Source organism: Varanus komodoensis, unplaced genomic scaffold (assembly GCF_004798865.1).
Source record: "Varanus komodoensis strain SLA01 unplaced genomic scaffold, ASM479886v1 scaffold64, whole genome shotgun sequence".
NCBI lineage: Eukaryota > Metazoa > Chordata > Lepidosauria > Squamata > Varanidae > Varanus > Varanus komodoensis.
Window position 1 is genome coordinate 1,306,435 of NW_025336273.1, and position 27,386 is coordinate 1,333,820.

Below are 27,386 nucleotides of genomic sequence, written 5' to 3' on the forward strand. Positions count from 1 at the left end.
CACAATTCAAAGGCCTCAATCCTTCAGCGCTCAGCCTTCCTTATGGTCCAACTTTCACAGCCATACATATTTATTGTTGTAAGCCGCCCCGAGGCTTCAGCGAATGGGGCGGCATAAAAATGTTTTAATAAAATAAAAAAAATACATTGCAATTGGGAAAACCATAGCCTTGATTATACGCACTTTTGTCGGCAGGGTGATGTCTCTGCTTTTTAGTGTGCTGTCTAGATTTGCCATAGCTTTCCTCCCCAGGAGCAAGCGTCTTTTAATTCCTTGGCTGCAGTTCCCGTCTGCGGTGATCTTGGAGCCCAGGAAAATAAAATCTGTCACTACCTACATGTCTTCCCCATCTATTTGCCAGGAAGTGAGAGGACCGGAAGCCATGATCTTAGTTTTCTTAATGTTGAGTTTCAAGCCAACTTTTGCGCTCTCCTCCTTTACCCGCATCAAGAGGCTCTTTAGTTTCGTTGTCATTCTTCAAATATCCCTCAGAGGAGGCTGTTGTGGGACGGCCTCCGAATTTGCTCACAAGGTACAGGTAGGTTCATTCCAGGTAGGTTCATACTGGGAGAGGCATTCCACCAGGTACTGTATTTCTAAGTCAGGTATGGCTTTATCAGTTAAAACCAGCCCCCAAAATTAGGCTCAGAATGTTTAGGCAACCAGCATTGGTGTTAAAACTCAAACTTTCTAGTCCCTGTTATCTATCCAGCTGCTGCATTTTGCACGGTACCCATTCCAGCTGATCATGCCTTGTCAAAATAGGGATGGAGAATCGGTCTCAGTTTCACATGAGTTTGGTCCTGAAGCCATCTGATTTCTGCACCGATCTGCGAACAGTCACAGGAAACTAACTCTGCATCATCCAACACTTGCAGAGTAGAAATTAAACACTCCCAGGGCTGAGCCAGAATACAAGCGGTGATGCTCCGTTCTGGAATGGGACAGGGTGTCAAAGCGCTCTTGTGTGGGTCTGCCAACTTGCCGCTTACCAGAAAAGGGCATCTCCGCTCATTTGGGGTTGTCCCCAGCAGAGCTAAATCTCTGCTACACAAGAACGCTGTTGTGGGAGACTGTTGAAACGGAGTGCTTGTAGACAAGCTGCAGGCACACAACCCGGTTTCCAAGACTCACACGCACATTCTGTAGGCCATTTCACCAAAGAGACATATTTTTATACACAACTTTTCCTAACGGATGCATTTTTAACACAAGTTTTGAGCTGAGAATGGCATCACAACATTTGCGGCATCACCCGGTCTGACAGAGAACTGCATTTCACTCTGCAAATTGTTCTAAGCTGTAGCTGTTTGCTTAAAATGTGGAGGGTTGCACGTGATCGCCGTATCTTTTCTACCCTGGCCTTCTCCTTTGTCCTATGATTTCTACATCAATTTCACTCGCTCCTCCGGATGCAAATTCCTGTTGCTCCATTGTGATATCTTGTGTACTTCTCTCCCCTGGTACTTCTCCCACACACTTATTTCAGTTCTTTGTGCCTCCTCCAGTTCTCCACACGCAGCTTTCCAAGCTCAGAACAACTTAAAAGGAATTTCCCAGAGGCTGAGTAGGCTGAGACCTGCTTAGCATTAGTGGGATTTGAGCATCTTATTCTCTCAAAACCATTTCTCCGAGCCAAAAATAGTGCTTCTAAAGTAAAGCGTTAAAGAAAAAACGGAGCACAAAGACTCACAGTGCAATCCTGTACATACCTTCAAAAGCGATGGATTTCAGTGGGGTTTACTCACAAGTAAACAGGCCTCATATTCATCCTGATAATCCAACATATTAGCAGTTGTCAGTGGCTTCAGCTCTTCACCCTCCTCTAGCCCTTGAGGAGGCCTCCTTGGCCGGGTATCACTCAACAGGCAGGGAGAGAAATAAGAAGAATAGTCCAAGAATACAAGACCAGCACGATATTCTGCTCACGAGAACAGAAGCCATAAAGGAAGTCAGAACTGCCTGCTCAAGTTATAATATATATTATATAATTAATATATTTATAATATTATTATTAGTTATTTAAAATATTTGCATGCTGCCTATCGTGCCATAGCATCTCTAGGTGGCTCACAATCAGAATTAAAAACCCTCATAAAATTAATTATACACTATAACAGCAGCATCAATTAAAAAACAGATAAAATTCAAATAAGGCTGTGTGGCATCAAATATTAAAATGTTTTTTAAAAGGTAAGTCTTCACCTGGCACTGAAAAAAATATTAGTGCCAGGTGAATCTCCTTGGGGAGAGTGTTCCAGACACAGGGAGCAACAGCAGAATACTATCATGTACATCCTGCCTTTTTCCTACCAAGGGCTCAAGGCAGCTGACATCATTCTCTCCTCCATCTTATCCCCACAACAACAGCCCTGTGAGGTAGGCTGGGCTGAGAGTCTGTGACTGGCCCAGAGTCACCCAGTGGACTCCATGGCCGAGCGGGGACTCGAACCCGGATCGCCTGAGTCCCAGTCCTGTGCTCTTAACCACGACCCCACACTGGCTCTCAGATCACTGTTGCTTCTGTTCTGTACAAAGTAATTTCTTTACATCACTTATCAAGCAAGCACATGGTAAGCTTATATCAAACGTAAAACAGGAAAGCGGGTTTTCCATTTAACAAACATTGTGAACTTTTTTTATGAACATTTTTTTAGGGGGGGAGGACTAAAATGAGGACAGAGCGTGTTCAGTGGCAAACGCAGTGCAGCCTAAGCAAGTGGAAAGTGATGCGCGATGGGGCAACGCGCCCCAGCATGGGAGCTGAGCATGTTCTACTGAAATATTAGAACTGTTAGACTGTTAATTTATATTATTTTAAGGAAGTTTATGTTTGTGAGCCGCCCCGAGGCTTTGGTGAATGGGACGGCATAGAAGTTTCCTAAATAAATAAATAAATAAATAAATTATGGGGTGTCGAAATTCTTTGGTTGTTCTTAACCGTACACCTCCTCGCATGCTGCATAGCCAGCTATTAAAATTGATTAAGAAATACAGATCAGATTTTTTAAAACCCCCTCTCAAAAAGCGGGGAGGGGGTTAAGCAAGGCTTTTCAATGGTGGGCAGTGACGCAAAGGAAGCTTCCCCAGGCAGGTTCCAGCTGCACAGCTTTAAGAGACGCGAGAGAAGCCCTTGCAGGCAGAAGAAGCTTCACCGGTGCGACTTTAGCTGGGAAAACTCTCAGGGAGGTTTGCGGCTTCACCGGTTGGTTTGCGGCTTCACCGGTTGGACTGCAGCCGCACGGCTACGAGAAATTCAACCGGTACAGGCGAACCATGCGGAAAATCCACCTGTCGGGCACGTCTTTTAATATTCCGCGCCAGCCCAACAGGGGGCGCTCGCCCCGCGCCGACCGCGCCCAGCCCGCCTCCTCGAGGGGCGTCCGCCACACCGCCTGACCAGGACCCGCGCCGCGGTCGAGCGGACACGCCGCCCGCCAGCTCGCCGCAGTGGCCGCGGCTGCCCCGCGTTTCCTCCGCCTGGCGGCTGCCCGTCCCGTTCTACCTCCGCTCCGCTTTCTGTTCCTCAGGCGCCTCACTTAGCCGCCTAAGGAGGCGAGGCCCCCCCGCCGAGATGTGGCGCGCGTCATCCCGGCGCGCCGGCGGCGGCGAAGGGCCCTTTCGCGGCTTTGCCCGAAGATGGCGATGCTGGCAGAACGTGAGTGGGAAGCCGGTTCGCACCATCGCCGGGCGGCGAGCGGGGGATGCGGGGAAGCCGGCGGCCCGCGGCGGCTCTTTCGCGCACCCTGGGGGCCTGCCTGAACTCCCCTTTCTCTGTCGTGAGAACCCGCACCCCCGGTCCCGCGTCTTGCCTCCCGCAGAGGACAGCAGCCTCATGGAGGCGGGGGTGGGGTGCCGACGTCAGCGGGGCCGCGTATCCCTCCGGATCACCGTTCGAAGGCGCTCCCCGTGGTTTTATTTCGCAAACCGCCGCCGCCCGGTTGCGTTCAGCACCACGGCTAGTTCGGGTGAAATCCGGAGTGGATACACAGCCTCGCCGACCTCCGAGCCACCAGCCTCGAAACGTCCCTGTAGGAGCAGGACATGAAGTCAGTAGCTCTATTTTTCCGTGGCTCTTGAGTGGCCTACTGCACTTCAAGATGGGGGTACCATGTAACCACCCTGGCTAATAACTTTTAATAACTTCTGGCTCCTGCATAGCTAGAGATTGGGCTAGCGGGTGGAGTCACCTTTGCTAAGCTCTGTAAGGTAGGGCTGCAGACTTTCATATCCTAGTGAGAGACTTTCATGCTGAGCATTTACTGTAATCCTCCTTTGAAGCCAGCTAAGCTTTTGTGCTGTCTGAGACAGTTAAAGAAACTTTCATTTTTATATGCTGCTTGTATGCACCCAGAGGCACTCTGTATCCCGCAACTTCCTTTAGTAAACAGCTGACAAGATCCCATAGCTCAGTATTAAGCACCAGCTTTGCATGCCCAAAAGAGCTTTTTATTTTGGACCACAGACCCATTTCTGAGTCCTGTTCCCTAGACTAAACAAACCAAATGCCTCTGGGAGGTATTTTGGGTGTTTTATAAGGAGCAGAGCCTTTTGGCTGTAGTGTCCACATTGCAGAATGTTTTCCCTAGAGAGAGTTGTCCACTCACAACACTGAATCCTCATTCATTCATTCGTTCATTTATAGGCCAGTTATAACTGCCAAGGCCTTCCTTAACTGTATGTACCAAGTTAAGATCTGGCTTTTCAGTGAGGGTTTTTCAGGGAGCCTGTTTGATTTTATTCTTTTCTGCTGTATGTTTTACTATGATTTCATTTGTAGCCCTCCTTTGTACCTCTTGCAAGGAATCCAAGGTGGTTTACAAGATTCTCATCCTCTCCATTTTATCCACACAACAACCCTGTGAGGGTAGGTTGGGCTAAGAGTCAGTAGCTGATCAAAGGTCACTCAGTGGGTTTCAAGGCCAATTGGAGGCTTGAACCCATCTTACTCAGGTTAGGTGCTACCTTACCACCTTACTCCCTGGTAAGGTACTCAAATTCTTATTCCAATGCATTTATGAATTGGAATTCATACATGAAGACTGTTCTGTAGGTGAAATTAACCTTTGCTCCCACCTTTCTTGTAGCACGTCGCAGGCAAAAATGGTCTGTGGATCCCCGGAACAGCGCTTGGAGTAAAGATGAATCAAAATTTGGCCAGAAGATGTTGGAAAAAATGGGGTGGTCGAAAGGCAAGGTAAATCTACATGACAAGGAGTTATGAATTCAGAAGTGTGTGTGTGTTCACTCATCTTATTTCATTCAAGCTAGGAATCTGTGATTAACAGTTTTTTGGAAGAAATTAAGCTATTAAGCCAGCTTCAAACTGGTTTAATATCCTGCTTTGTTCCAAAACTTGTAACCATGGCGTTCCAGTTGGATGGAGCAAGAAACTGTGTTCAGTTTAGGCTTCCTGGTTCCAAAGTGTGGGCAAAATAAGAAATTATGATTAATTGGAGATCTATAGACCCAGGGATGATTGTCTGACTCTCAGAATGAGAGAGCAAGCAAGAAGGAGATCTCTGCATCCTGATATTGACATCTCTTCTATTTTAGGGATGTGGTAGCCACTTTTTTTCTGGCAGAGCTCCTGTGTTATCGACAGCTGTGTCAATGGCAGAAATGCTCCTAGGGAAGCTTTGACCCACATCACACTTTCATCCCAGCGCAATGTACCTGTTCCATCGACAGACCCAACCTGCTGCCCTCAACATGTTTTCAAGTCCAACGTTTGTAGTTGTGGACATCTGGAGGGTGAGAGCAGGGGAAAGTTGATCCGTCACATCCTTGCCAGGTTACTTCTCCAGCTTTTGCTTTGCAGTTTCCAAGGGAAGGCATCTTACAAGCTCGCTCTGCAATTTACATAAATATAGCACATAAATGTCATAAATACACAACAGTCGGAGTGAAGTGGACATGCCATATGGCTGAATCAATAGCCGCTTCTGGTGTTGCGTGTAGAATGTGGATGTTTGTCTGATGTGGCCGTGACTGCTTTTTCTATGATGCCGACTGAGTTTAGTTTTGATTTCAGTTTACTCGTACATGGAAGGGGTGAACCCAGACTTGATAGGTCATTTCTTCCAGACTAAGTTGTCTTTCATCCTAGGACAAGTAGTCAAGTTAAAACCATCTTGCTCTTTCTGATTACTGGACTTTACACTTCTGTGTAGGCTTATTTGAGGGTCAGAAAAATAATGTCTTTATTAAGACTCACCTGTATTTGCGAAAGTATGTGGGAGCTTTGTTCTGTTGAAAATTCAGCTTGAGAAAAAACAAAATATGTCGCACAGAGCTCCATTACCAGTGTTCAATTTATTTACTAAATTTTATTTACTATTACTATTCCTTTGCTCTCTTCCCTGTTTTTGAAAAAAAAAAAAAAGATGGCACAAATTGGGATGGAACAACAGTAAGAAACACATTATCCAATCCATCCTCTTGCAGGAGCAGTTTTGGGTCCCCGGTAGGTTTTCTTCCACAGCAGGTCCAACCGTTGTCAGTAATGTGAGATCCCAGCACACTTCTTGTGCAGTTAGCTGGGCCTTTGCTCCTTCCCAGGACCTTCGATGCTGAGCCTAGCTCCACAGAAAGCGTGTGAGATTCATTGGCGGGCTGCTCGGCAGCCAAACCTGAAAAACACTGTGTGAAAGGGAGCTCTGTTACTTTAAGATGCATATTCTAGCACCCTGCAAGAAGAAAAGCCCCCAGGTCTGCAGCTCCAAGGTGGATCAGGTGAAGATGCCAGAGTAAGCCATCTTGCCATTAGCATCTGGGCACATTGGTTCGGAATGAGGCATGGGGACACCCCAGGTAAAGAGTCTCATACCTCTGGCATGTTGCAGAAAGAGTGATGGGGAGGGAGGGAGGCTCAGCCCATCCGGGATGCCCAGTGCTTCAAGAAGATGCTGCTTCAAGAAGATTCAGCCTATCCTATGTGAGGACCAACAGAAAGACAAACAAGTAGCTTGCAGATGACATCAAGCCAAAGCTTTACCCAGGAGCAGAATTGGCAAAACTGAGGCTATAGTACTTTGGCACATCATAGAATTGTGGAGTTGGAAGGGACCAGAGGGCCACCTGGTTCAATCCCCCACTCAGCGCAGGACTGCAAGTCAAACCATCCCTCTCAGATGGCTGTCCAGTTCCATCCTGAACGCCTGTAGTATGGGAGAGCCCACCACCTGCCTAGGTCACGGGTTCCGTTGTCATACTGCTCTTACACGAGAGGGCAAGACTCACTGGGGAAGACAATCTTTCTAGGGAAAGTTGAAGACCGAAGAAGCACAGGAAGGCCAAATATGAGGTGGATGGACTCCATAAAGGAGCCAACAGCCTTGAGTTTACAGGAACTGAGCAAGGCTGTGAAGGATGGGACATTTTGGAGGGTGTCTATTCATATGGTCTCTGTAAGACAGAGATTGATGGCACAGAACAACAGCAAGAAAGTAGAATTTGGGAAAGAGAATCTGCCCTGCTACTGGATTTTGTTGGGTGTTGTGACTAAATAGCCCTTGACACAGAACAACAGCAAGAAAGTAAAGTTTGGGAAAGAGAATCTGCCCTGCTACTGGATTTGTTGGGTGATGTGACTAAATAGCCCTTGAACCTGTTCCTGTGGGACTGTTCTTACGATAGTCTAGAATTATCAACTTTTCAACCTCCAGTTTGCTCCTCCAGCATGTAAATAAAATTTCAGCAGAAAGATCCATGGATTAATTTTGCGCACACCTGCATGAAAGCCCTGCAGAACCAACAGCCTTCTGAATCCCACTTACTTATTTGCATTCATTCATTCATTTATGTATGTATGTATGTATTTAAATTGTATACTGTTCACTCAGCCATTTTGGCTCTTTGAATGGTTTACGCTCAATGAAATCCAAACATAATGCAATATATTAAAGCAGAGTAACAATCAATAAAACATTCTAATTAAACAATAAGTAAAACTAAAACAGTTTGCAACATAGTTAAGCAAATTGATAAACACAGAATCCGAAATAAAATGAAAACAAGAACCCGCACAGAAAGCAAAATGAAGACCTATTGTAGGTATCAGTAAAATGTCACTTGAACATTGAAATGCTGAACGGATTTTTAAAAATTGCCTGGCACCAGAGCATGTACGGTGTTGGCTCCAGGTGTACTCCTCTGGGGACCGAATTCCATAAATGAGACACCCCCACCGCAAAGGTCCTTCCCCAAGTAGCCGCCCTGTTCACCTCCTTTAACAGTGACTCCCAGGGAAGGACCTTCAGAGTTGATCTTTAGGTACAGGTAGGTGCATATGGGTCAATAAGCCTTAAAAATGAGCCCTGCTGTTCACTTTGATGTGCTTAACAGTGTATATGTTATATTTTTCTTTATTTCTTTGCATTTTTATATTCCTCCCCATTCCCATACGCTTTGGGCAGTTCACATAACCTTAAAGCCAACAATAGTTAAACTTCCACCTAAAAACAAACCTATTAAATAAAACTGATCTGGGAAGGTGTGTTGGAAGAGAGACATCTTCCACTCCCTCATGAAGGTAGCAGTCTGGGATATCTGGCGCATCTCTCCCTGGTGTCATGCATGAAGCTCCGACAGAAGCAGTGACTCACGAGGAGGACTTGTATTTGATGACCAGTGTCCAAGAATCGACCCCACAACTCAGCGTAGGGACAGCAGAGCCAGCTGCTGCGTCTTCCTCTGACTCCCAGCACGTTGAGCAAACTCCTGGTCCTTTATTAGAACCAGGGAGTCATGAGAAGGAGGAAGCTGCGAGTTCTATTCAGAAAGAGGCACAGCAAGCTGCCTCTTCCCCCCCGATGCTGATTTCCCCAAGTCAGAAACAGAAGACACAGTAGGCCTTGTGGATTTTTCAAAAGCTGAGAACGGGAGGATTTTACGTAGATATCAACAACAGCAAGATTTATTACGTACGAGAGAGGAAAGGCATGACTTGGGAGAATGATCCCACGTGGGCTTGGGAAGAGAAGTCGTTAGGGAGTAACATCTGTATAGCAAGGACCGCTATTAGAGAGCTTATCTATAGAGCTGTAAATCTTGTAGACAATTAGCATTAAAGGACTTTAGTTTTATTGCTGGTGAATGTGCGGATTGTTTACATACTGGGCTGGCAAGACATCACACCTGCTGGCCTTTCCACAGTTTAGACAGAAAAAATGGTCCTAAAATTCCCAGCATTCCCCCAGGATGGCTGGGGAATGCTGGGAACCGGGAGACTATTTTCTGTCAAATCAGGCATAGGATTGTACCCTTCACTGGGCTGTCTTGGGACTGCAGAACTGATAGGAAGCAGACTCTGGCACTGTCCGTTAACCAGAGACCGGGGGTCAGGGCGAGCTGCACCCAGTTTCCCAGTAAGGAGGAGCCTAGTGTGGTTGAGATCCATTGGCCAGAGAAGGAGCAGCTGCAGGAATCGGCGTTCTCCTGCCAGTAATGTGAGAACCAGCCACACGCCTCAGACAGGATAAATGCATTAGCAGTTCTGGAGATGCCTCAGGATACCCAGCTTGCCTTCCATTTCCACTCAGGGGCTCGGGGCGCAGGAGCAAGGCAGCACGGAGCATATCAAGGTGCGAGTGAAGAACAACACCCTGGGCTTGGGAGCATCCATCAGCCACGAGGTGAGTGAGCAGACCGGAAGGCCCCGTCAGTGCGTTCCGATGTGGAGATCGCGATTTCAGAAAGCAACAACGAACTCTTCGCAAACGTGATTTCAGTGCTCTGCCGAGCTCAGAATCCTTTGCCGGGATTTTGAGAGGCAGAATTGGCTTTGCAAAATTAGCAGACATGCGGTGGGGCTAAGTTTGCATTGCGAGATCACAGAAAGTGGATTTTTCCGTTTTGGTTTCCACAGTTCCTCTGTGGTGCACTCGCCGTGGGCTTAAGGATTTTTGGAATCCCAAGGAAAGCAATAAGCGAGAGCTCAGTTTACTTACAAGGAGAAAAGCTCTTTGTTGTGGGCAAAATACAAATTGGCTGGCTTACAAAGCGTTTGTCAGCAGTTACTTACAACGTTGGACTGCAGGGAAGGCTTTGGTCAGCTGGAACGGATGGTCAGCAAAGGCTGGGGAGAGCGCCATGTCCAGACAGAGAACAAAGGGCTGAGTCCCGTGGACAGAGACAGATTGTTCCTCGCTCTGCTGTTAGTCCTCGAGTTTTAATTAGCAGTTGGCGCTGCATTCCATTTACAGTGCACTTCCTGATTGCATAAGCACGTGAACTCATCTGCTTCAGCGTACTACAAAGTAGTGTCAGTGCAGTCTGCAAGAGGTGCAATGAACAAGCCCCTGGCCCAGCTTACATTGGACAACTGGTTGGCAGCCGGAAGCTGTTCTTTCACCCGTCTCCAGGCCCTGAGCCAAAGCACAGGACAGCACCCAGGTGGAAGCTGCAGGCTCAGAATGGAAGACGCAGGCACAGGTACGCCGAAGCAGAATACGCTCCGGTGCTTCCGCAATGATTTAGGTTGCTTGTGACTTCAGCCACAAGACACAAGCACAATTGAAACTTTACACAAAACCAAGGTCAAATGAAAGCAACTGTGTTTAGTTCAATTAACAAATCAGGGTTTGTAATTAGCTGGCAGCCAGTGCTGAAAACCATGGTTTCAACTGGTACCTGAACTGAGCTGCCAGCCCCGAATTAGGTACCGAGCCTCCGGAAGCTGCGATTCCACAGAGGCAGGGTAGGAGTGAGCTTAAAAAGCTGAACAGACTGGAAATGAAGGCAGATCGCTAGCATGCCTTGCCTGCTACAAGCGACTCCCAACCTGGGAGAATAGCAAATACAGTTCAGTGTAAGCAGGAATAAAATAATGCATGCGGGGGCAAACAACCCCAGCGTCAAGTATGAGCTTAGGTAAAGGTGGTGACTGGCCAAGAAATAGATTTTGGGGTTCTGATGGAAAATGCAGTGGAGAGGTCGGTATGGAGTACGGCTGCTGTGGAAGAAGCAAACGGAACTGCAAGTCAATCCGCCTGGGTCAGACTGCCCTTACATTAATCTGTGGTTTGACTGCACTCAGAATGCTATGTACAGTTCAGGTCACTGCACCTGGAAAGGCGTATTGTGGAGTTGGAAACCGTGGAGGAAAGGGCAGCTGAATTTGTCAGCAGGCTGGAGCAGTTCCCCAGTGAGGAAAGGCTGCAGGAGCCAAGGTGGCTCAGCTCAGGAAAAAGACATGATAGTGTCGTATGGAGTCGCGCACGGTGCAGAGGGAGACGGGCAGGGGGACACTCGTTTCCCTCTCCCATCTGGTGGGCTATCCCACGAAGTGAGGGATCAGCGGAGAGGCAAGACGGAAGAGGAGGGGGGAGTGCTGTTTCTCTCAGTGCATGATGGGAGTTGCTTCCCCGGGTTGTGGTGGTGGCCACCAGTCAGATGCCTTTAAACGGGGGCTGGCCAGAGGCACGGAGAAGACTGCCAAGGGCTACTAGCCCTGCTGGCTAAGTGCTGCCTCCAGTATCCAGTGTGACCGCGTGTGCCTGTTGCTGGGGAGTTCGGGCAGGAGGGGCGGTCGCACTCCTGTTTGTGGGGTCCTGTTTGTGGGGCCACTGGCTTGCCGCCGTGTGAAGAGCATGCCGGACTGCATGAGCAAGTGGTCTGACCCAGCAGGTCTGCTCTTAAGTTTTTATGCCTTTACGTTCTTACATCTGCGAGCTCCAGTCAAGGTTTGGCGTCCGAACTCTGGACAATACAGACCATGTTTTGGGATCTGAACTCGGTCACCGCAAAACCTGGAAGGGCTAAATGTAAGATGACTAGTGTTTGGTTTATGTTTAATAAATAAATAACAGTATTCACTGTTATATTTATTTAATACCATTTTATTTGTTTAGAAATGAATTATCCAACTGTGTGCCCGGCTTTTTGGGTGGGAGGCGCTTTCTCACTTTTGCACTACAATAAAAGTATTTTGCATTTTGCAGTGTAGAGGATCTTGTGTATGTCAAACAATGACAGTGCTAGTTAAATTCATTGTGATTCCAGGTTCTTTTCTTGGAAAAGTCAAAGTGGGTGAATTCTTCTGCAAGGAATAGTATTAGACTTTTAGCTATAGAAGAATACAGAAAAATCTGTATTCCTTTGTCCATGCATTAACTTCCAGGAAACAGGTAGATGATTCAGAAGCCCATGTACGTTGTTGTTAGTCGCGAAGTCGTGTCCAACCCATCGCGACCCCATGGACAACATTCCTCCAGGCCTTCCTGTCCTCCACCATCCCCCGGAGTCCAGTACATTAGAAAATGTAAAAGGGTATGAAAGAGTAGAAATATAAAATAGGAAGTATAAAAGAGTAATGCAGAGTTTATCTGTAGTATAACTTGCACCCAAAAAGGGGCAACCCCCGGACATTGCCAAAACACATGGTTAAAAGTAGCATTAGTGGTTTCATGCCAAGGAGTTAGTCAGCTTATGGCGCAGTCCTGTGCGAGTTTAGACCGAAAGAAGCAAAACAGCTCCAAGCACGCGTGCACTGCCGCTTGCTGTCTCGCCTCCCGTTGGAGCAGGCGCTCGGGCAACGCAGATCGTAAGCCTTCTCTTTGCATGATATTCGCAGGACAACTGGATTGCCCATCAGGATGACTTCAACCAGCTTCTGGCAGACCTGAACGACTGCCATGGACAGGACGGCCCAGGTATAGCAGTAACCCCGCAAAGCCGCTGGCGGGGGAAATCCTCTGCCGTCCATTCCGCTCCCAAAATGATGCCCGCCATTCCTTCTCTTGGCCACATGAGGGCACTGCAGCCCCTTGCACGGCAGGCAGTGTGCTTGAGACCAAAGCCAAGAACTGAATGGTTTTTATCAGCTCTCCCTATGGTTTTAAAACCGGCTGCTGTAGAGAAGGCTCTAAAACAGATCAGGGCTGGGTGGGTGGGTGCTTATCTACTCCAGCATTCTCGGTCTCACAGCTGCTTGCAGGAGACCCACACGTAGCATATGGAGAGGCAGTGTGGCGTAGGGAGAGGCAGTGTGGCGTAGTGGTTAAGAGCGTGGGACTGGGACTCAGGCGATCCGGGTTCGAGTCCCCGCTCGGCCATGGAGCCAACTGGGTGACTTTGGGCCAGTCACCGACTCTCAGCCCAACCTACCTCACAGGGTTGTTGTTGTGGGGATAAGATGGAGGAGGAGAAGGATGTCAGCTGCCTTGGGCCCTTTGGAGGAAAAAGGCAGGATATATATCGGAAATAAAATAAATATGAGTGCGGTCACAGTCTCTGTGCAAGATGTCTGCAAGACCTCAGTTTTATTCCTTTGCCACGTTTCTAGGCTGCCTTTCGTGGCAGGAGCGCCTTCAGGGTGCCTGGCCACCACAGAATTCACTGTAGCACAAGACTGGTAGAGTAATGAAGCAGCCATCATTTGTGGAAACAGGAAGCAGAAAGAAGCAAACCCCTAGGATAAAATACTGGCTTAGGCAGCGCTTAAAGCCTGGAAGAGTTAAGTGAACCATCACCGGGAGGAGGGCAGGCTAAAGAAAGAAGCCTTCTGGGCCTTCCAGAAAGGCTCCAGTGCTGGGGAACTGTTGCAGCCTGGGGCTACCACTGTGAAGGCCCTGCCTTGCGTGGATGCCAGTCTTTCAGGTTGCAAGTGTCTGCCAGCTTAGTTAGGCCCATTATCTTCTCCCCTGTGGTTCATAAAACAGGCAGTTGAGCATCCTTTTACACCTGTTTTCAGGTGTACTCTGTAGGTATTTTAGGCTCCTGCCTAAAAAGATAAAAATGTGAATGGCTCCAACAGACAAGAGAGAACCGAGAGCAACTTGCAAAGACGTCCTCTGCTGCATTCTGTTCTCCCAACAGCCCTGTGAGGCTGAGTTAATGGCTGGCCCAGAGTCACCCTTTAAGCTTCATGGCTGAGGAGTGTGTGAGAAACTGGATCTCCCTAGACCCAGTTTGACACTAACTACTAGGCAATATTGTTCTGCAAAGGCAGTAGGGCAGTGTAGGTGTTTGCCTCGTGCAACCGACAGCATCTCCACAGCCCAGTAGTACCAACCCACGGCTTGGCTTAGTACGATGCACCTTGCTATGTTCCTTTCTCATGTTTGTGTTCCAGAGGCGACAACTACAGAGGAAAAGAAATTTAGCCTTGAGGAGAAATCCAAGACTTCCAGGAAAAGGGTTCACTATGTGAAATTTGCCAAAGGTAAGGTGGAGACAGCTAAAATGAAACAAACCAGGTCATGTCAATCATATTTTTGGTCATGTCATATTTTTAGGGTGGGGAAAAGAATTCAATAAAGTCTATGTATTGTGTTCTTAAATGCCATATTTGAGTAAATTTACAATGAATCCTGAGTATTATTTTCTTGGAAAACTAGTCAAGGTTGATGAGATATGATTCAATGCTGCTTACATTTTAAATGCTAAGAGCAAAATGAAGAAGCTGAAAATGGTCGATGCACTGGAGGTGTTCGGTGGATATGTAGGCATGTCCTAGGTAAAGTCCTCTTGTAGGATGTTTGGGTTATACCTTTGAAAATGCAAGAAGATACAAAACCAATTTATTTACAATTAAATAGAGCATTACAATTTCTGGCGGGTGGTGGGGGAACCAGTCGCTGGTAGTAGAATGAAATATTACGGGCAAGATGTTATAAGTAGGTTTCAAAATTCCTATAGAAAAAGGATAGTTTTGTCCTGGCACCAAAATGACAATACTGACGGCTCCAGGCAGACTTCTCTAGGAAGCCAATGCCAAAGGTGGGGGGCAGCCACCAGAAAGGCCCTCTCACTTTCTTTAGGGATGGCTGGTTTAGAAGGACCTCCTGCCCAGACCTCAATGGGTGGGTCAGTAAATATGGGGAAAGGTGGTCCTTCAAGTAACCAGGTCCCAAGCTATCCAGGGTTTTATAGGTTAAAACAAGCACTTTAAATTGGGCCCAGGCTTCAACTGGCAACCGATGCAGTTTATATAGAATAGGTGTTACATGAGCACATGAACTGATACATGATACCAGATGTGCAGCCCTCTTTTGGACCATTTGATGTTCCCAGACCATCTTCAAAGGCAGCCCTACATAGAGTGCGTTAGAGTAACTCAGTCGGGATGTTACCAGTGCATGAGTAACCATGGTCAGGCTCTGTCTGTGCAGATAAACCATATTTGTCATATCCACCACAGCTGAAAAAAGGCATTCTTGGCCACAGCGTCCACCTGGGGCTCCCAGGATGGTTTTGGGTCCAGGAGCACCCCCAAGCTGCGGACCCTGTCCGTTAGGGGAAATGCAACCCCATCCAAGACAAGGCAGTGGTCACCCATCCTTTCAGACAGACCATCCACCAACCGCAGTTCCATCTTGTCTGGCTGAATTTCAGTTTATTGACCCTCATCCAGTCCATTATCGAGTGCAGCGACTGCCTCATCTGGCTTAGATGTAAACAAGAGGTAGAGCTGAGTTTGGTCATCAGATTGCTGACCCCTCAGCCCAAACGTCCAGATGGCCTCTCCCAGCGCTTTCATATAGATGTTGAAAAGCATTTTTCATATTATCATTATTTAAAATGCCTCCTTTCTCTTTTTCCCAGTTCTAGTTGTTTGACACTTTTCTGCTGCTTTTATATACAATTGCCATTGTTACTTTTACTGTGGCTGCTTGGTGATTTTAATCTCTTGTAAAGCTGAATCTAGGGGAAAATAGTTTCTAAAGGGCAAGAAATATAGATGCACCTTTGCCTCCAGCCTGTTTTTAGCCCTCAGGGCCGAGAGAGAAAACTACAGGCGAATAGGGCTGAAAAGATCTAAGAAACAGATCTGAGTAGATCTTAAAAACAGGAGCAGGAGCGGACAAGAACTTCCAGTCAGATGCTGCAGAGGGCATAGAAGCTCAGACAGTAATTTATCCCTTGACTATACAGATTAAATCGGCCACAGATAGGTATGAATAGTCAAATGTACTTTATTTGCCCACATGAAAAGGTTGCAGAATCCAGCAAGGTTTTCTGTTTCTTTTAAGCCTTGAAATGGGTGGAAACGGCACAAGGTGTTCTTAACAATCTTGGTGGAGAAACTTTTAAAATTCTCCCTTGCTTTAAGCACGCTCTACGCACTGGTTCAGCGTCTGTTCCCAAGACCGCAAGTGACTGTTCCTTTCTGTTTGCCCTCTGCCAAGGCAAAGATCTCTCTTCCCGAAGCGAGGATGACCTGTCCTGCATCTTTGGGAAACGCCCAGTCAAGAAAGCACAGGTATGTGATTCCTTTGATCATGTTTTTCTCCCTGCAGGCCGTCCTTGTTGCGAAAGGCAGTTCTTGGGTGTGTGGAATCCTTTAGGAGTGAAGGAGAAAGCGGCCTTTGGCCACCAAAACCACCTCCCTCTTTGGGTGCTCAGCTTTCTCTGCCCGCGTCCCTGTCACAGAAGGCTAACTAGCAAGGGGCCAGAGGTAAATAATTTACCACGTAGGTTGTCAGAGGTGTGCGCAGCATCGCTTTGACAATGGAACTGGGATGCGCCAGTCGGACTGGGAGTGGATTATCAGTTGCAACATCCATGAGCACAGGATAAAGTCATCAGCTGTGGAAGCTGCTGAAAGCTGATTGGCCTGGCTGGAGATGTGAGGCCAAGTCTTGTGTATTTTATCTGCTGCTTAATTTGCATACTTCCCAGCCTTTTGGGTGCGGATCGAGTGCTCAATGCAGCCCTGGAATTCTCTGTGTCAAGTTGTTTGTGATAATGGATGTGAAAGCGGGTCAGACAATTCACGGAGGAGAACTATGTTCATATCAGTTAGTCATAACAGAGAGGCCTGCAATAAAAAGTTGCAGCACGGAGCGCTCTCTTCTAGTGCCTGCCGTTTTCTTCCACCCACTCTGTAGCAGTTTTCTGCTTCTCCTTTCAGCAGTTGTTTGGCAGGCTCTTCTGGGTCCTTAGGGGAGGTTCGCCCCCTGTAAATCTGACTTTTTACCTGCCAGCAAGGCCAGCCTTCGGGGGTGATCCGAGTCGCAATCCACCAACATCTTGGCCACTGCAGGTGCTTCAGCTGAAGTATGCAGGATGGACAGCACGGGGGGGGGGGGTAGGGGGGTGTTCAGGCCATTCCTAAGAGGCTTCCAGCAACACAGAGATGGTCCGTCCGTTTCACCCATCCCAGGGACTCCACTTCCGCATTGTTGTCATCGCATGGCATTTATATCCCTCCTTTCTCCTCCTCGTGAGGAAAGCAAGGTGGCTTTCTTGGCTCCATTTCACCCTCCCGACGCCACCCCTGCGAGGTGAGTTGGGCCGAGAGCCTGTGCTTGGCCCAAAGTCACCCAGTGAGCTTCATGCCACTGAGAGACTCGAACCCAGATCTTTTGGGTCCCCAGTCCTGCAGCCTTAATGACCACAGGGGTTCCCTTGAGGCAGCTGCTCCTGACAGACGGTTTGGTTCTAGACTGACTTGCCTGAGGAAGCCAAGGGGAGCCAGAACTCTGGTGCATGGGAGGAGACAGACATCGGGCAGCTTGTCGCGCTGCAGGTGGCGGGAGCGTGAGGCCTGCTTGCTTGAGCGCCGCCTGCCGCCTTTGGAAGTGTGAGTCATACCAGGGCATTCCTTTGCCGTGATTCATGGAGCTTTGCTGGTCCTTCTGGTCCAGCCCCCAAGGCAGCGGAGGTGAGGGTGCCGGGGAGACCGCCGCGGGCAGCGCCCTCCCCTCCAGCCGTGCCAGAGGTGGCAGCTCGCTTGGCACGGAACAGCGTGCCTGGCCTGGGATCCTGGAGTGTGTCAGGGTCGTGCCGGAGAGGACCGGGAAATGCCGGCTGCGGGGGACCCACTATCTCTTCCTGCCACAACAGGGAGAGCCCTGGTGTCCATCAGGGCCTGAGGCTCTGCCGTGGGTCAGAGGCTCACCCGGCCGGCTTTCCAGCAAAGCTGTGTCCACGGGCACGAGCTGAGCTTGCTGTGGGCGGATCGGCTGGGAAACACCCCCCTCCGCCTGCCGCTGGTTCGATTTGCAGCCCCCAGACGTCGGGCCTTGCCCGGCAGTGATGTCTGCCGTGAGACTGCCCCAGGCGGGGCGATTGCCCCCTTGACTTACCCAGTTACTGCTTGGCTGGTTACATAATCTTTATCTGTTCGCAATCCCAGTGGGAGGCAGGGATGTCGGAATTTACCCGAAACAGCGGTGCTCTGCTTAGAGAGAAGAGCCCGCTTCCCCACAGGCCCTCCCTGAGGGGTGGCCCTCCAGATGTTCCGAATTGCCACCCCGGCATTCCTGGCCGCTGGGGCTGCTGGGAATTGAGGCGGCAAGTTGGGCAAGGCAGATCTCTGAGCAGGAGCCTCCCCGTTCAACCAGTTGCTTACTGGGACTTCTCGCTCCCCCGTACCCCCGTTGAGGCTGCCAAGTCCAGCTGTTCTGGAGCTCGTGGGCACAAGGCGGGATGTAAAGGCGAGGGAGACATGATGGAGACGTTTAAAATAATGCATAGCGTGGAAATGTGGAGCGGGGGAGATTCTTCTCCCTCTCCCGTGACACGTGCACCCGGGGCCATCCCATGAAGCTGATTGCCGGGAGGGATAGCACTGATAAAAGGATTTTTTTTCTTCCCTTCACACAGTGTAGAGTGAAGCTATAGACTTCGCTGCCGTGGGAAGGGGTGATGGCTGTAAACAGGGATTGAACAGATTGTGGCCTTCCTGCAAATACTTTCTGCTCTGTTTTTTACTCATTTCCCTGGCATTTTAAAGCTGCAGCCTCATCTGCATTTCCTAGGTAGTCCTTTCCATCGGTGCCTTGAGTTGGCGGTGGGGGGAAGTCCCATAAAAGTCAGTGGCATTTACTCCTGAGTCAGTCTGCCTAAATGGAGGCTGTAAGTGCCCAGCCAGTTCGCTTTCTCGCCACTATTTCTTCGTCCTGTGTTGTGGTCCCGATTCAGATCAGGAAGCACCTCCGTCACGCGCATGCTGTTTTGCCCCCGGTGCAAGCCTCGGGGCTTTCCCCTGCCCCCGTCCAGACTGGGCAGGGTGGCAAGAGGGGCGAGTCCTCCTCCTGCTCGGCACACTCCCGCCCGTATCCTATCCAGGCCAGGGGCCCAGGGTCTGCAGTTTGAGAAGCTACTCGTGCCATGGACAATGTCATGAATGGGGCTTCATTTTTTTGGCCCTTTGTGGCTGTTTCCGGGATGCAGCGGTCCAAGCCAGCCAATGCAGGCATCTTTCCCCACGTGTCATGGTCAAGAAGCAAGTTTTTGACCTCCCGGCAGCTCTGTGTCTTGTGGATTACGTGCTGCCTGCTTTCCCAGAGGCGGCCTGCCTGCATCCCCCAGTTGCTGAGGAGCTTGGGCAGGGGGTGGTCTTGCCGCCATCCCGCTGGAGGGATCCTGGGGGCAGCTGGCTGGCCCACATGTGTACAGAGTGCCAGACTGGATGGACCTGGGGTGTGATCCAGCAGGGCTGTAGGCAAGCAGCTGGAGGGGAAGGCGGGGGGAGGAGAGGTGCAGATCTTCCATTCCACGTCCTAGGATGGGAGTGGGCTTTCTTCGTGGAGAAGCTGCATTCCACGTGCACAAGCCCCAGGCTTTTCCTGCCAGTAACTAATTCGAAGGAGGGGCATTTCCACAGTTCAAAGTGGGGAGTGGGAAAATGCCTGGGGGTCAACAGAAGAGGGTGGTGGTGACCCCAGGGGGTCACAACTTGGCCCCTGCCGCGGCCCAGCATTCCCACTCATGTGGTGGAGCAACCAGAAAAGACCCACCGGAGGAGGGGGGAGGCCAGGGCCAAGGTGGGTCACGCCTGGCAGGCCTCCTGGAGACCTTCCGCCCCATGTGCTGATCGCCGGCTGAGACAATGGGGCAGCGTTGTCTCCCTGGCTGCAGCAGCCCGCAGTTGCTGCCCCATTGTGCACCTGCACCCATTTCAGGACCCCCAGCCCACCCCACCCCACCCCTTAGTTTTCCCAGCTGCTGTGGGTCAGGCCAGAGGCGGCTGCAGCATCAGGAGCTGCATGTCAGTTGGCGCCACCTAACCCTCTGTCGCAGGGTGGTCTGGTGTCAGGGCGGCCTTCCCAAGCAGCTGCCCCCTCCCCAGATGCGTTGGACTACCGCGACCATCATGTCCAGCATGATGGGCTTGGAAGGGACTGGGAGTCCCGAGTGGAGAGCCCCATTCGGCCACCTTTCAACCTGATCTACCTGGCATGGCTGTTGTGAAAATAAATGCGGGCCGTGTGCCATTGTTCAAGAAAGGGAGAGATAAAAATAGGATTGGTAATAACACCGTTAGTCCCTGGAAACATAAGAGCATCCCTCTCGATTTTTCAGTCCTCTTTTTCTTTCTTGTCTCTTCCCGTTTTCTTTCTTTTTGGCTCTTGCTGATTGCCTTTCGCACGCCTGTGGCTCCTCCTTTGAACCCAGCACCTCAACTGCAGCAGCGGCTCTTGCGTGCTCCGCCTCCTTTCTGCCTCTGGCACAGGGTTGCAACAGGCCAGTCGACCCTTTTCCCGGCTAGCCGCTCCTTCCCCAGGGCTCCACTGCAGCAGGTATCCATCCCACCACCCCTTTCGCTTCAGCCCAGTTGTTTGCAAACATGTTGGCCTCCTTCCGACCGGAGAGCTCCTTTCCTTCGAGACAAATGGCGAGGCTAAACGAAGCTTAATAAGCCACAGGGTCGGGGCAGGTGAGCCTGCCTTCCTTGATACTTATATTTTATATAACAGTCTCAAAACAAAGGCTGCTGCCTGGAGCGCACCTAAATTGGAATTGTCGGCACTTTTCTCGGGGAGACAATGAAGCCACTGCAATTATCGATTGCCCGTTAGGCGGGTCTCCTGAGGCTGCAGGGCAAGGGCCTGATCCAAAGTCCAGAGCGGCTCTTCTGTCAAGGACAGGGAATTTATTCTGCATCTCCTTTCTCCCTCTTAAAACTCATTCTCTCAGGAGCCAAAAACCACATTCTCTCTGTTCCTATCTGGTTGAACTTCCTGGAACCCCCTTACTAAATATATAATATAATATTATTCTCGGTGTTTCCTTCCTCTATCCAGCTGTATTTCCTGATGAGGCCCTTATCACTGGGGAAAGTGTTCCTGAAAGACTAGGATTTGGGACTCAACCTGGGGTGGGGACCTGGCTAAACATAGTTCTGGTTTAACTGGGGGGCGGGGGGGCGTGCACATTCGTACGAGTTCTTTCAAGCGGCGTGTCTGGTCATCGCTGGCGGCAGGGACAGGTGTTGCGGTCCAAGGCATCAGGAGGCACCAGGCTGGGGAAGGAAAGGCTCACAGCCCCGGCACGACGTTTTCCTGCAGCCTGATTATGGGGCCGCTTGGTGGCCGGAGCCTTCCCTTCCGGCAACACCTCCACCATCTATTCCCTTTCCTCATTTAGTCATCTCGGCTCACCACCCTTCTCGGTGCTGTTGCTGCTGCTGCTGCTCTCATTTTAGGGCAATTTCCTGATTACTAACGTATTTTCCCCATCTCTCTCCAAAGTTTCCTCTCCTGATTCACATTTCCTGATGGCTACAGCATGAGTTGTGTGGGCTTGGGTAGTGGGCGGAAGCCGCTTGTTTGGCACCAAAAACAGCTGGTGGTTTTAGCCGTCGCTCCGGCAAACACATACCATGAGGACTAGAAAGTCACTTTCGGCCGGTTGGTTTGTTTGGTTCCAGCTGGGCATCAGAGAGCTGAACAGGATGAAAAGACCATGCAATCCCTCTTATTGGTATAGCACAGGGAGGACAGAAGGAAGATCGAGATCCACCAGTGAATTTCCGGGTAATTTGTTGTGGAATCATAGAGTTGGAAGGGGCCTGTCAGGAAATGGGGCCAAGCCACGACTCAGCGCAGGGCTCCAAATTCAAGCATCCCTGATGGAGGGCTGTCCAGCTGCATCTGGCTTCCCTCCCACGTGGGAGAGCCCACCACCTCCCTAGGTCAGGGGTTCCATCGCTGTACTGCTCTAACAGTCAGGAAGTTCTTCCCGACGTTCAGCCGGAACCTGGCTTCCTGTACCTCGAGCCCATTATTCCGTGCACTGCACTCTGGCACGATGAGGAAGAACTTCCGGCCGTCCTCAGTGTGACAGCCTTTCCAGCCTTCGAAAAGTCCAATCATCTCTCTCCGCCGCCTTCTCTTCTCCAGGCAAAGCATGCCCGGTTATTTCCAACAGATGGTTTCCAGACCTCCGTCTTCCTTGTCGCTCAGCTCTGAACCCACTGCAGGTTCTCTGCATTCTTGTAGAAATTCAAAGCCCAAATCTGGACACGGTATTCAAGATGGGGCCTAACGAGCACCAACTAAAGGGGAACGTTCCTCACGTGCTTGAGAAGCGATAGCTCTGTTGAAAGGGCCCAAAAATGCACTTGCCTTTTCTGTAGCCACTTCACACTGTTGCCTCATATTCAGCTTATGATCTGCAACAATTCCAAGATGCTTCTCACTGGTCGCACTTGCTGAGCCATGTATCCCCCATCTTGCAGCAATGCATTTGGTTCCCTTTTCCTAGGTGCAGAACATACCGTTTCTCCCTATTGAATTTCATCCTATAGAATCTTAGAACTGGGGATGTTCAGCCTTGAGAAGAGGAGGCTGAGGGGGGACTTGAGGTCCCTCTATAAGGACCTCAGAGGCTGTCCCAAAGAAGAAGGGCAAGACCTCTTCTTGCTGATGCCGGAGTGCAGGACGCGGAAGAATCCATGCAAGCTGCGGCAACCCAGATTCAGGCTGGGCATCAGGAGAAGCCTCCTCTCTGTCAGAGCAATACAGCAGAGGAACCAGCTGCCTGGAGAGGTGGTGGCTCTCCCACACCAGAGGCATTCAAAAAGAAACTGGGCAGCCACCTGAGTGGGATGGTGTAACGTGGTGTCCTGCAGCAGCAGGGGGTTGGACTAGATGGCCTTCCTGGCCCCTTCCAACTCTGCTATTCTAGGATTCTATGACAGTGGGACCAGCTGCCTGGAGGGGTGCTGGGCTCTCCTGCACTGGAGACATTCAGAAAACCAGGCAGCCCTCTGAGCAGGGTGGTGTGACTTGGTGTCCAGCAGTTACATGAGGCTGGACCCGATGGCTGTCGTGGCCCCTTCCAACTCTGCTATTCTAGGATTCTGTCGGTGTACTTGCTCTCCCGCGGTCCCTGGGGGAGCGTGGGTGCCTTGCTGGGATTTTGCATGTGGGCCATCAGCTGCATCTCCCCTGCCTGCACAGGCCCAAGGAAGAAAGGCTCATGGTACCAAATCAGGAGCTGTTCTAGGGCACCTCCGTGATACTTCCCAAATAGACTGAACTCCCTGCTTGCAGGTTTTATCCGTCTTGAAGGTGGCACTGAAGAAGGGACCCCCTATAACCATCAAATCTTGATTGGATTAATCCCTGAGCAGTCACAGGCAGCACCTCTTCCAGGGCCGAGAGGGGAGCTTACCAGAGAGATATTCTGCACAAGGCTTCGCAGTGGGCATCGCGAATCATGGCAGAGTCTAATAACTATGAAAATAATGCTAAGCAGCACAGAGTTTCTTGTGGTGTTAAATAGTTTCTTGAGAGCAGATGAAAAAGCATTCTGTTTGTTTGCATTCTTGCTTCCTTCCAACAAAATGGTTCTCCAGAAAAGCCACATACCAGCCTGCTGTGAGGCTCAGAGAGGGCAGCAGGCTTGGCAGAGCATTATCAATGATTATTAGCTAGGAGAGCCCCAGGTTTCAAGGACTGGAGACGGTCGGAGGAGTGGGGGCATCCATCGCCTTCCTGTCCTCCCTGTGGACCTTTTGGTGGCTTCTGGCTGGGCCACGTCGGGCACAGGAGGTTTGACTAGAGGGGCTTTTGGTGGTCCTACATGGCAGCTGCCCACCCATCCCTTTGCACGCATCTCTTGTGCAGTGCAGGTCCACGAGGAGATAACGCATCTAGTGCGTTAGTTTGGACAGCTTCGACCTGTAGGGTAGCGTGGAATTTCAGCAGCAGCGCCGCCATTGAAATTCACCCTGGTGCCCATTTCGAAAGGGGGTAAAATGAGGAGCCAGGACATGCAACGAGTGCTTCTGCAGTTCCTGATAAATGGAGGGCAAGCCAGCGTCCGAAGCGCCCTGACTCTGATGACAGTGTTGCATTGACCTGGACGGGCTGGTGTGCTGTTTCCGCAGCATCAAATACGCGGCCGTCTTCGAATTCGCAGGTCTCTCGTTTTTCTCCCCGCCACCACCTTTGTTGCCGAAGACTCTCACCGCCGCGAGCCACTCGTTCCTTGGGGGTTTTGTTAGGGCCCAATGCAAAACCGCTGGGGGTAGTGGAGTTTGGTTTTGATTTATCATCTCGCCTTCCCGTTCGGTCACTTCGATAGGCGAAAAGAGCCGAGTTGGCTTTAATGTGTCGCCATTAGAGACCAAACATTAGCTGGGATAACCCATCATGCCTCACAGTGAAAAATGTCCCCTGATTGGCTAATTAATCAGTCAAAGGGGAATGACACGACTCTTTGGCTTGAGGGACTCTGCCGCGGAGGTAAACAGCCGTGTTGATAAATGGTTTCCCTGCAAATTCATATATCAAAAAATACCCAAGTCATTTTTTACCTATCCTTTGGCTGATACCTGGATTACTTGGGTTTTCCCCCCCTCTCACTGTTTCTCCTTCCTTCTCGCTGTTCTGCTCCCTTCTTTTTCTCTTCTTCTTTCCAGTTTTGCTGCCTTTGCTTTTTGCAGTGCCGTCGGCAGGTGAAAAATAGCGAGGCCGCCGCGGAAGCTCTGGCAGTAAAAGCCGCCAAAAGCAGCAGCTGTTCTCGTTCATGGGCGAGGCTTCCCCACAGCTGCCTTCCCCCAGCCTGGTCCCCTCCAGATGTGCTGGACCACCGCTCCCATCCTCCAAGCGGCTTTGTTGGCCGGGGATGATTGGGCTGCATCCAGTGCATCTGGAGGGCACCAGGTGGGAGAAGGGCAGCTCCTGGGCTGCACCTGAGCTGCATGCCTCTTTCTAGACACGCGTGGAGCAGAATGCAGCTCCTCTTTCCCCGGGACAGCCTGCTGCTCATGGGGGGTGCGGGGCAGAGATTCTGGGCTTAACTACGGAGCGCATTTAATGGCTAAGGTGGCTTGAAGATGGGTTTCGGCAAAGTCATGAAGGGGAGACCTGTAGCCTCTGTGCCTCACTAAATCTCCATGAATAACCCCCCCCCCAGGACAGGGATAGACAACTCGGTGGGTGTGGGGCCACTTCCCCCCAACTCTCCTTGCCGGCTTGCCATCAGAAGCCCTGCGTCATTAACCCTTCGGTAGCAGCTTGGCAGTGAAGTTCAGTGGCACCCCAGGAAAAGCAGCCTGGCCGGCAGCGCAGATGCCACCGGTGGGTCGCAGCGAAGAGTGGCTGGGGCGGGTCATGTGTTGCCCAGGCCCCGTGAACGAGCAAGGACGTGGGTGTGCGGGCGTGACATACGCAGGGCTGCACGGCTCCCGTGGCAACTCCTGGCCGACCTGACTGTTTTCTTCTGCCTCCTCTGCCCGGCCTTCTTGTGGCACTGGCTGGCCTGACAAGCACTCGGATAATTTCTTGGTTAGCTATTACCAAACGCCACTTCCCATGTTGACACAAAACAAGACCGTCCTGTTTAAAGGAAGCGTGCTTGCAGGTGTTGGATGTGGGGGTCAGGGGCTGTCGCCTCCAGCCCGTTCTCGTGACCTTCCAGAAACATGTGGCTGTCCCCTGCTGGAAACTGGTGACTAGGTGTAATCTGGTCCAGCTGGGTGATTTTTAAGGTGGGAAAAGAGCATGTGAGCCTGATGCAAGGTCTGGCCCAGAAGAAAAGATGTCTGCAACAGAACGCTTAAGCTTAAGCCCTTTCCTCACCCCGTGCTACAGCAAAAGCCCACCTGTTTGGGCTTATGTCCATTTCTTTGCCCTCTGGCACTGCCACAGCCAACACTTAGATTATAAACTGTCTGGAGTAGGAACGCTCCTTGCTGCAGCCCATCGGCGGGTGCTCTGGGCCGGGGACTTATTCCTGCAGCTCTGCCCATTTAGCCCCCCCCCCACCCCCAGTTTCAACCACTTGCTTTCTGAAATGTGCATGTCACAAAGCAAACAAGTGGTTTCAGACATCAAAGCCTCCTTGATTATCTCTCCCTAGTGAACTATGACAATATAAATCCCCGGCTGACAAGCTGGGCAACTTAAAACAAAAACAAAAACAAGCCACCCGCCCGCCCACCCCCCAGCACCAGGCCTAGGAAAGAGGGGGCAGATTTTCTCCTGAAGAAACCAACCCTTTTATCCTGGATAGGCATCCTTCTTTCTGCCAAGGTGCTGGCAGGGAAAGGAGAACGCAACTCTGCCAGAAGTGACTGATGGAGGAACAGGAGCTGGCGGGTGTGTTTTTCCCCACTAGAAAAGATGAATGCGAGTCCTGCGTTTCCAACCATTTCGTCAGGAGACTGCGTACCGTGCCCTCCATTTAAGAAATTCCGGGCAATGATTCTGAGAGACGGGGAGGGAAGTGCAGGCTTGGCTGTCCCTGTAAATTACGGGGCATTAACACCCTCCTGCCACCCGGATCCCGTGACGCACAGCAGGTGGCCGTCTGCCCGGTGCTCCCGGGAGTTGGCTCACGCCAGCAGCTTCCTGGAGGAGAGGTTGTGGGGCAGAGCAGCCTGGTGTGGTTCGGGGACAAAGCGGGGCAGCCACCTGCTGCAAAGTCTACAGCCCAGCTCTCCTCTCGGCCGTGGACTTGTGCACGACACCTTCTCAGTGCCGGGCGAGGTAGGTGACTGACCAGTCAGCATCCTACACAGGCACCATCACCAGCAGGACTTGCCTGCTGTGCCTAAACTCGCCTCAGTCCCAGCTCCTCCTCCGCTTTCCAGATGGATCACCGTCTCAGTCGGAGCAGAGACCTGTGGCCCCCACAGGACCAGCCAGGTTGTCCCACTGCCAGCTCTCCTGGACACCGTCCCCTCCCTACTTCGGGAGCCCTTGTGCTTGGGGGAGAGACTCCTGGCAGCCCTGCAGAGGGCCTTCTCCTCTGGCAGGATGCGAGCAGGATTCTCCCCCCGACCACTTCTGCACGGGCCAAAAACAGGGCCGCACTGCATTCTCCAGAGATTTCAGTCCAGAAGTCCCCGACCCAAACGTGATCTACCTTGCACTGCACCAGCCCCAGTTCCTGCCTTTCTTATGTGCGGAGCGAGCTATTTCTTCTTCAGAGCAGCTATTTCTTGGGGGCTGCTGCACGGTCAAAGGGCCAAGGTTCCCCACAGGATCTCCAAAAACCCGGCTGGTTTTGCCCAGGCCCAGGAATCCAATCCAGAGAGGTCAGTTCCATTTAAAACAGTCAGTCGAGAGTGCGAGTCCGGTTTGGCACCCCGGGGGAAAACCCATCCCCGTTTGCTGCCGTACCACATTCCTTGGCCTTTTGCCGAAGCATCAGGCGCCCCCTCCGAAAAAGGAGGAGGGAGGCGAATTGCTTTGCCGCCT

The 27,386-nt window shown here is 50.7% G+C and overlaps 1 protein-coding gene across 1 annotated transcript in view; it reads left to right on the forward strand.

The window, feature by feature from the left end:
* The first annotated feature begins 3,620 nt into the window (after positions 1-3,620).
* The window catches only part of PINX1 (PIN2 (TERF1) interacting telomerase inhibitor 1), a 49,807-nt gene continuing 26,041 nt past the window's right edge, over positions 3,621-27,386 (forward strand). The window contains exons 1-6 of the mRNA XM_044450290.1: positions 3,621-3,658; positions 5,088-5,197; positions 9,543-9,635; positions 12,575-12,653; positions 14,075-14,164; positions 16,131-16,204. Coding sequence (XP_044306225.1) covers positions 3,640-3,658; positions 5,088-5,197; positions 9,543-9,635; positions 12,575-12,653; positions 14,075-14,164; positions 16,131-16,204 — 465 coding nt within the window. The 5' untranslated portion in view covers positions 3,621-3,639. The remainder of the gene's footprint in view (positions 3,659-5,087; positions 5,198-9,542; positions 9,636-12,574; positions 12,654-14,074; positions 14,165-16,130; positions 16,205-27,386) is intronic.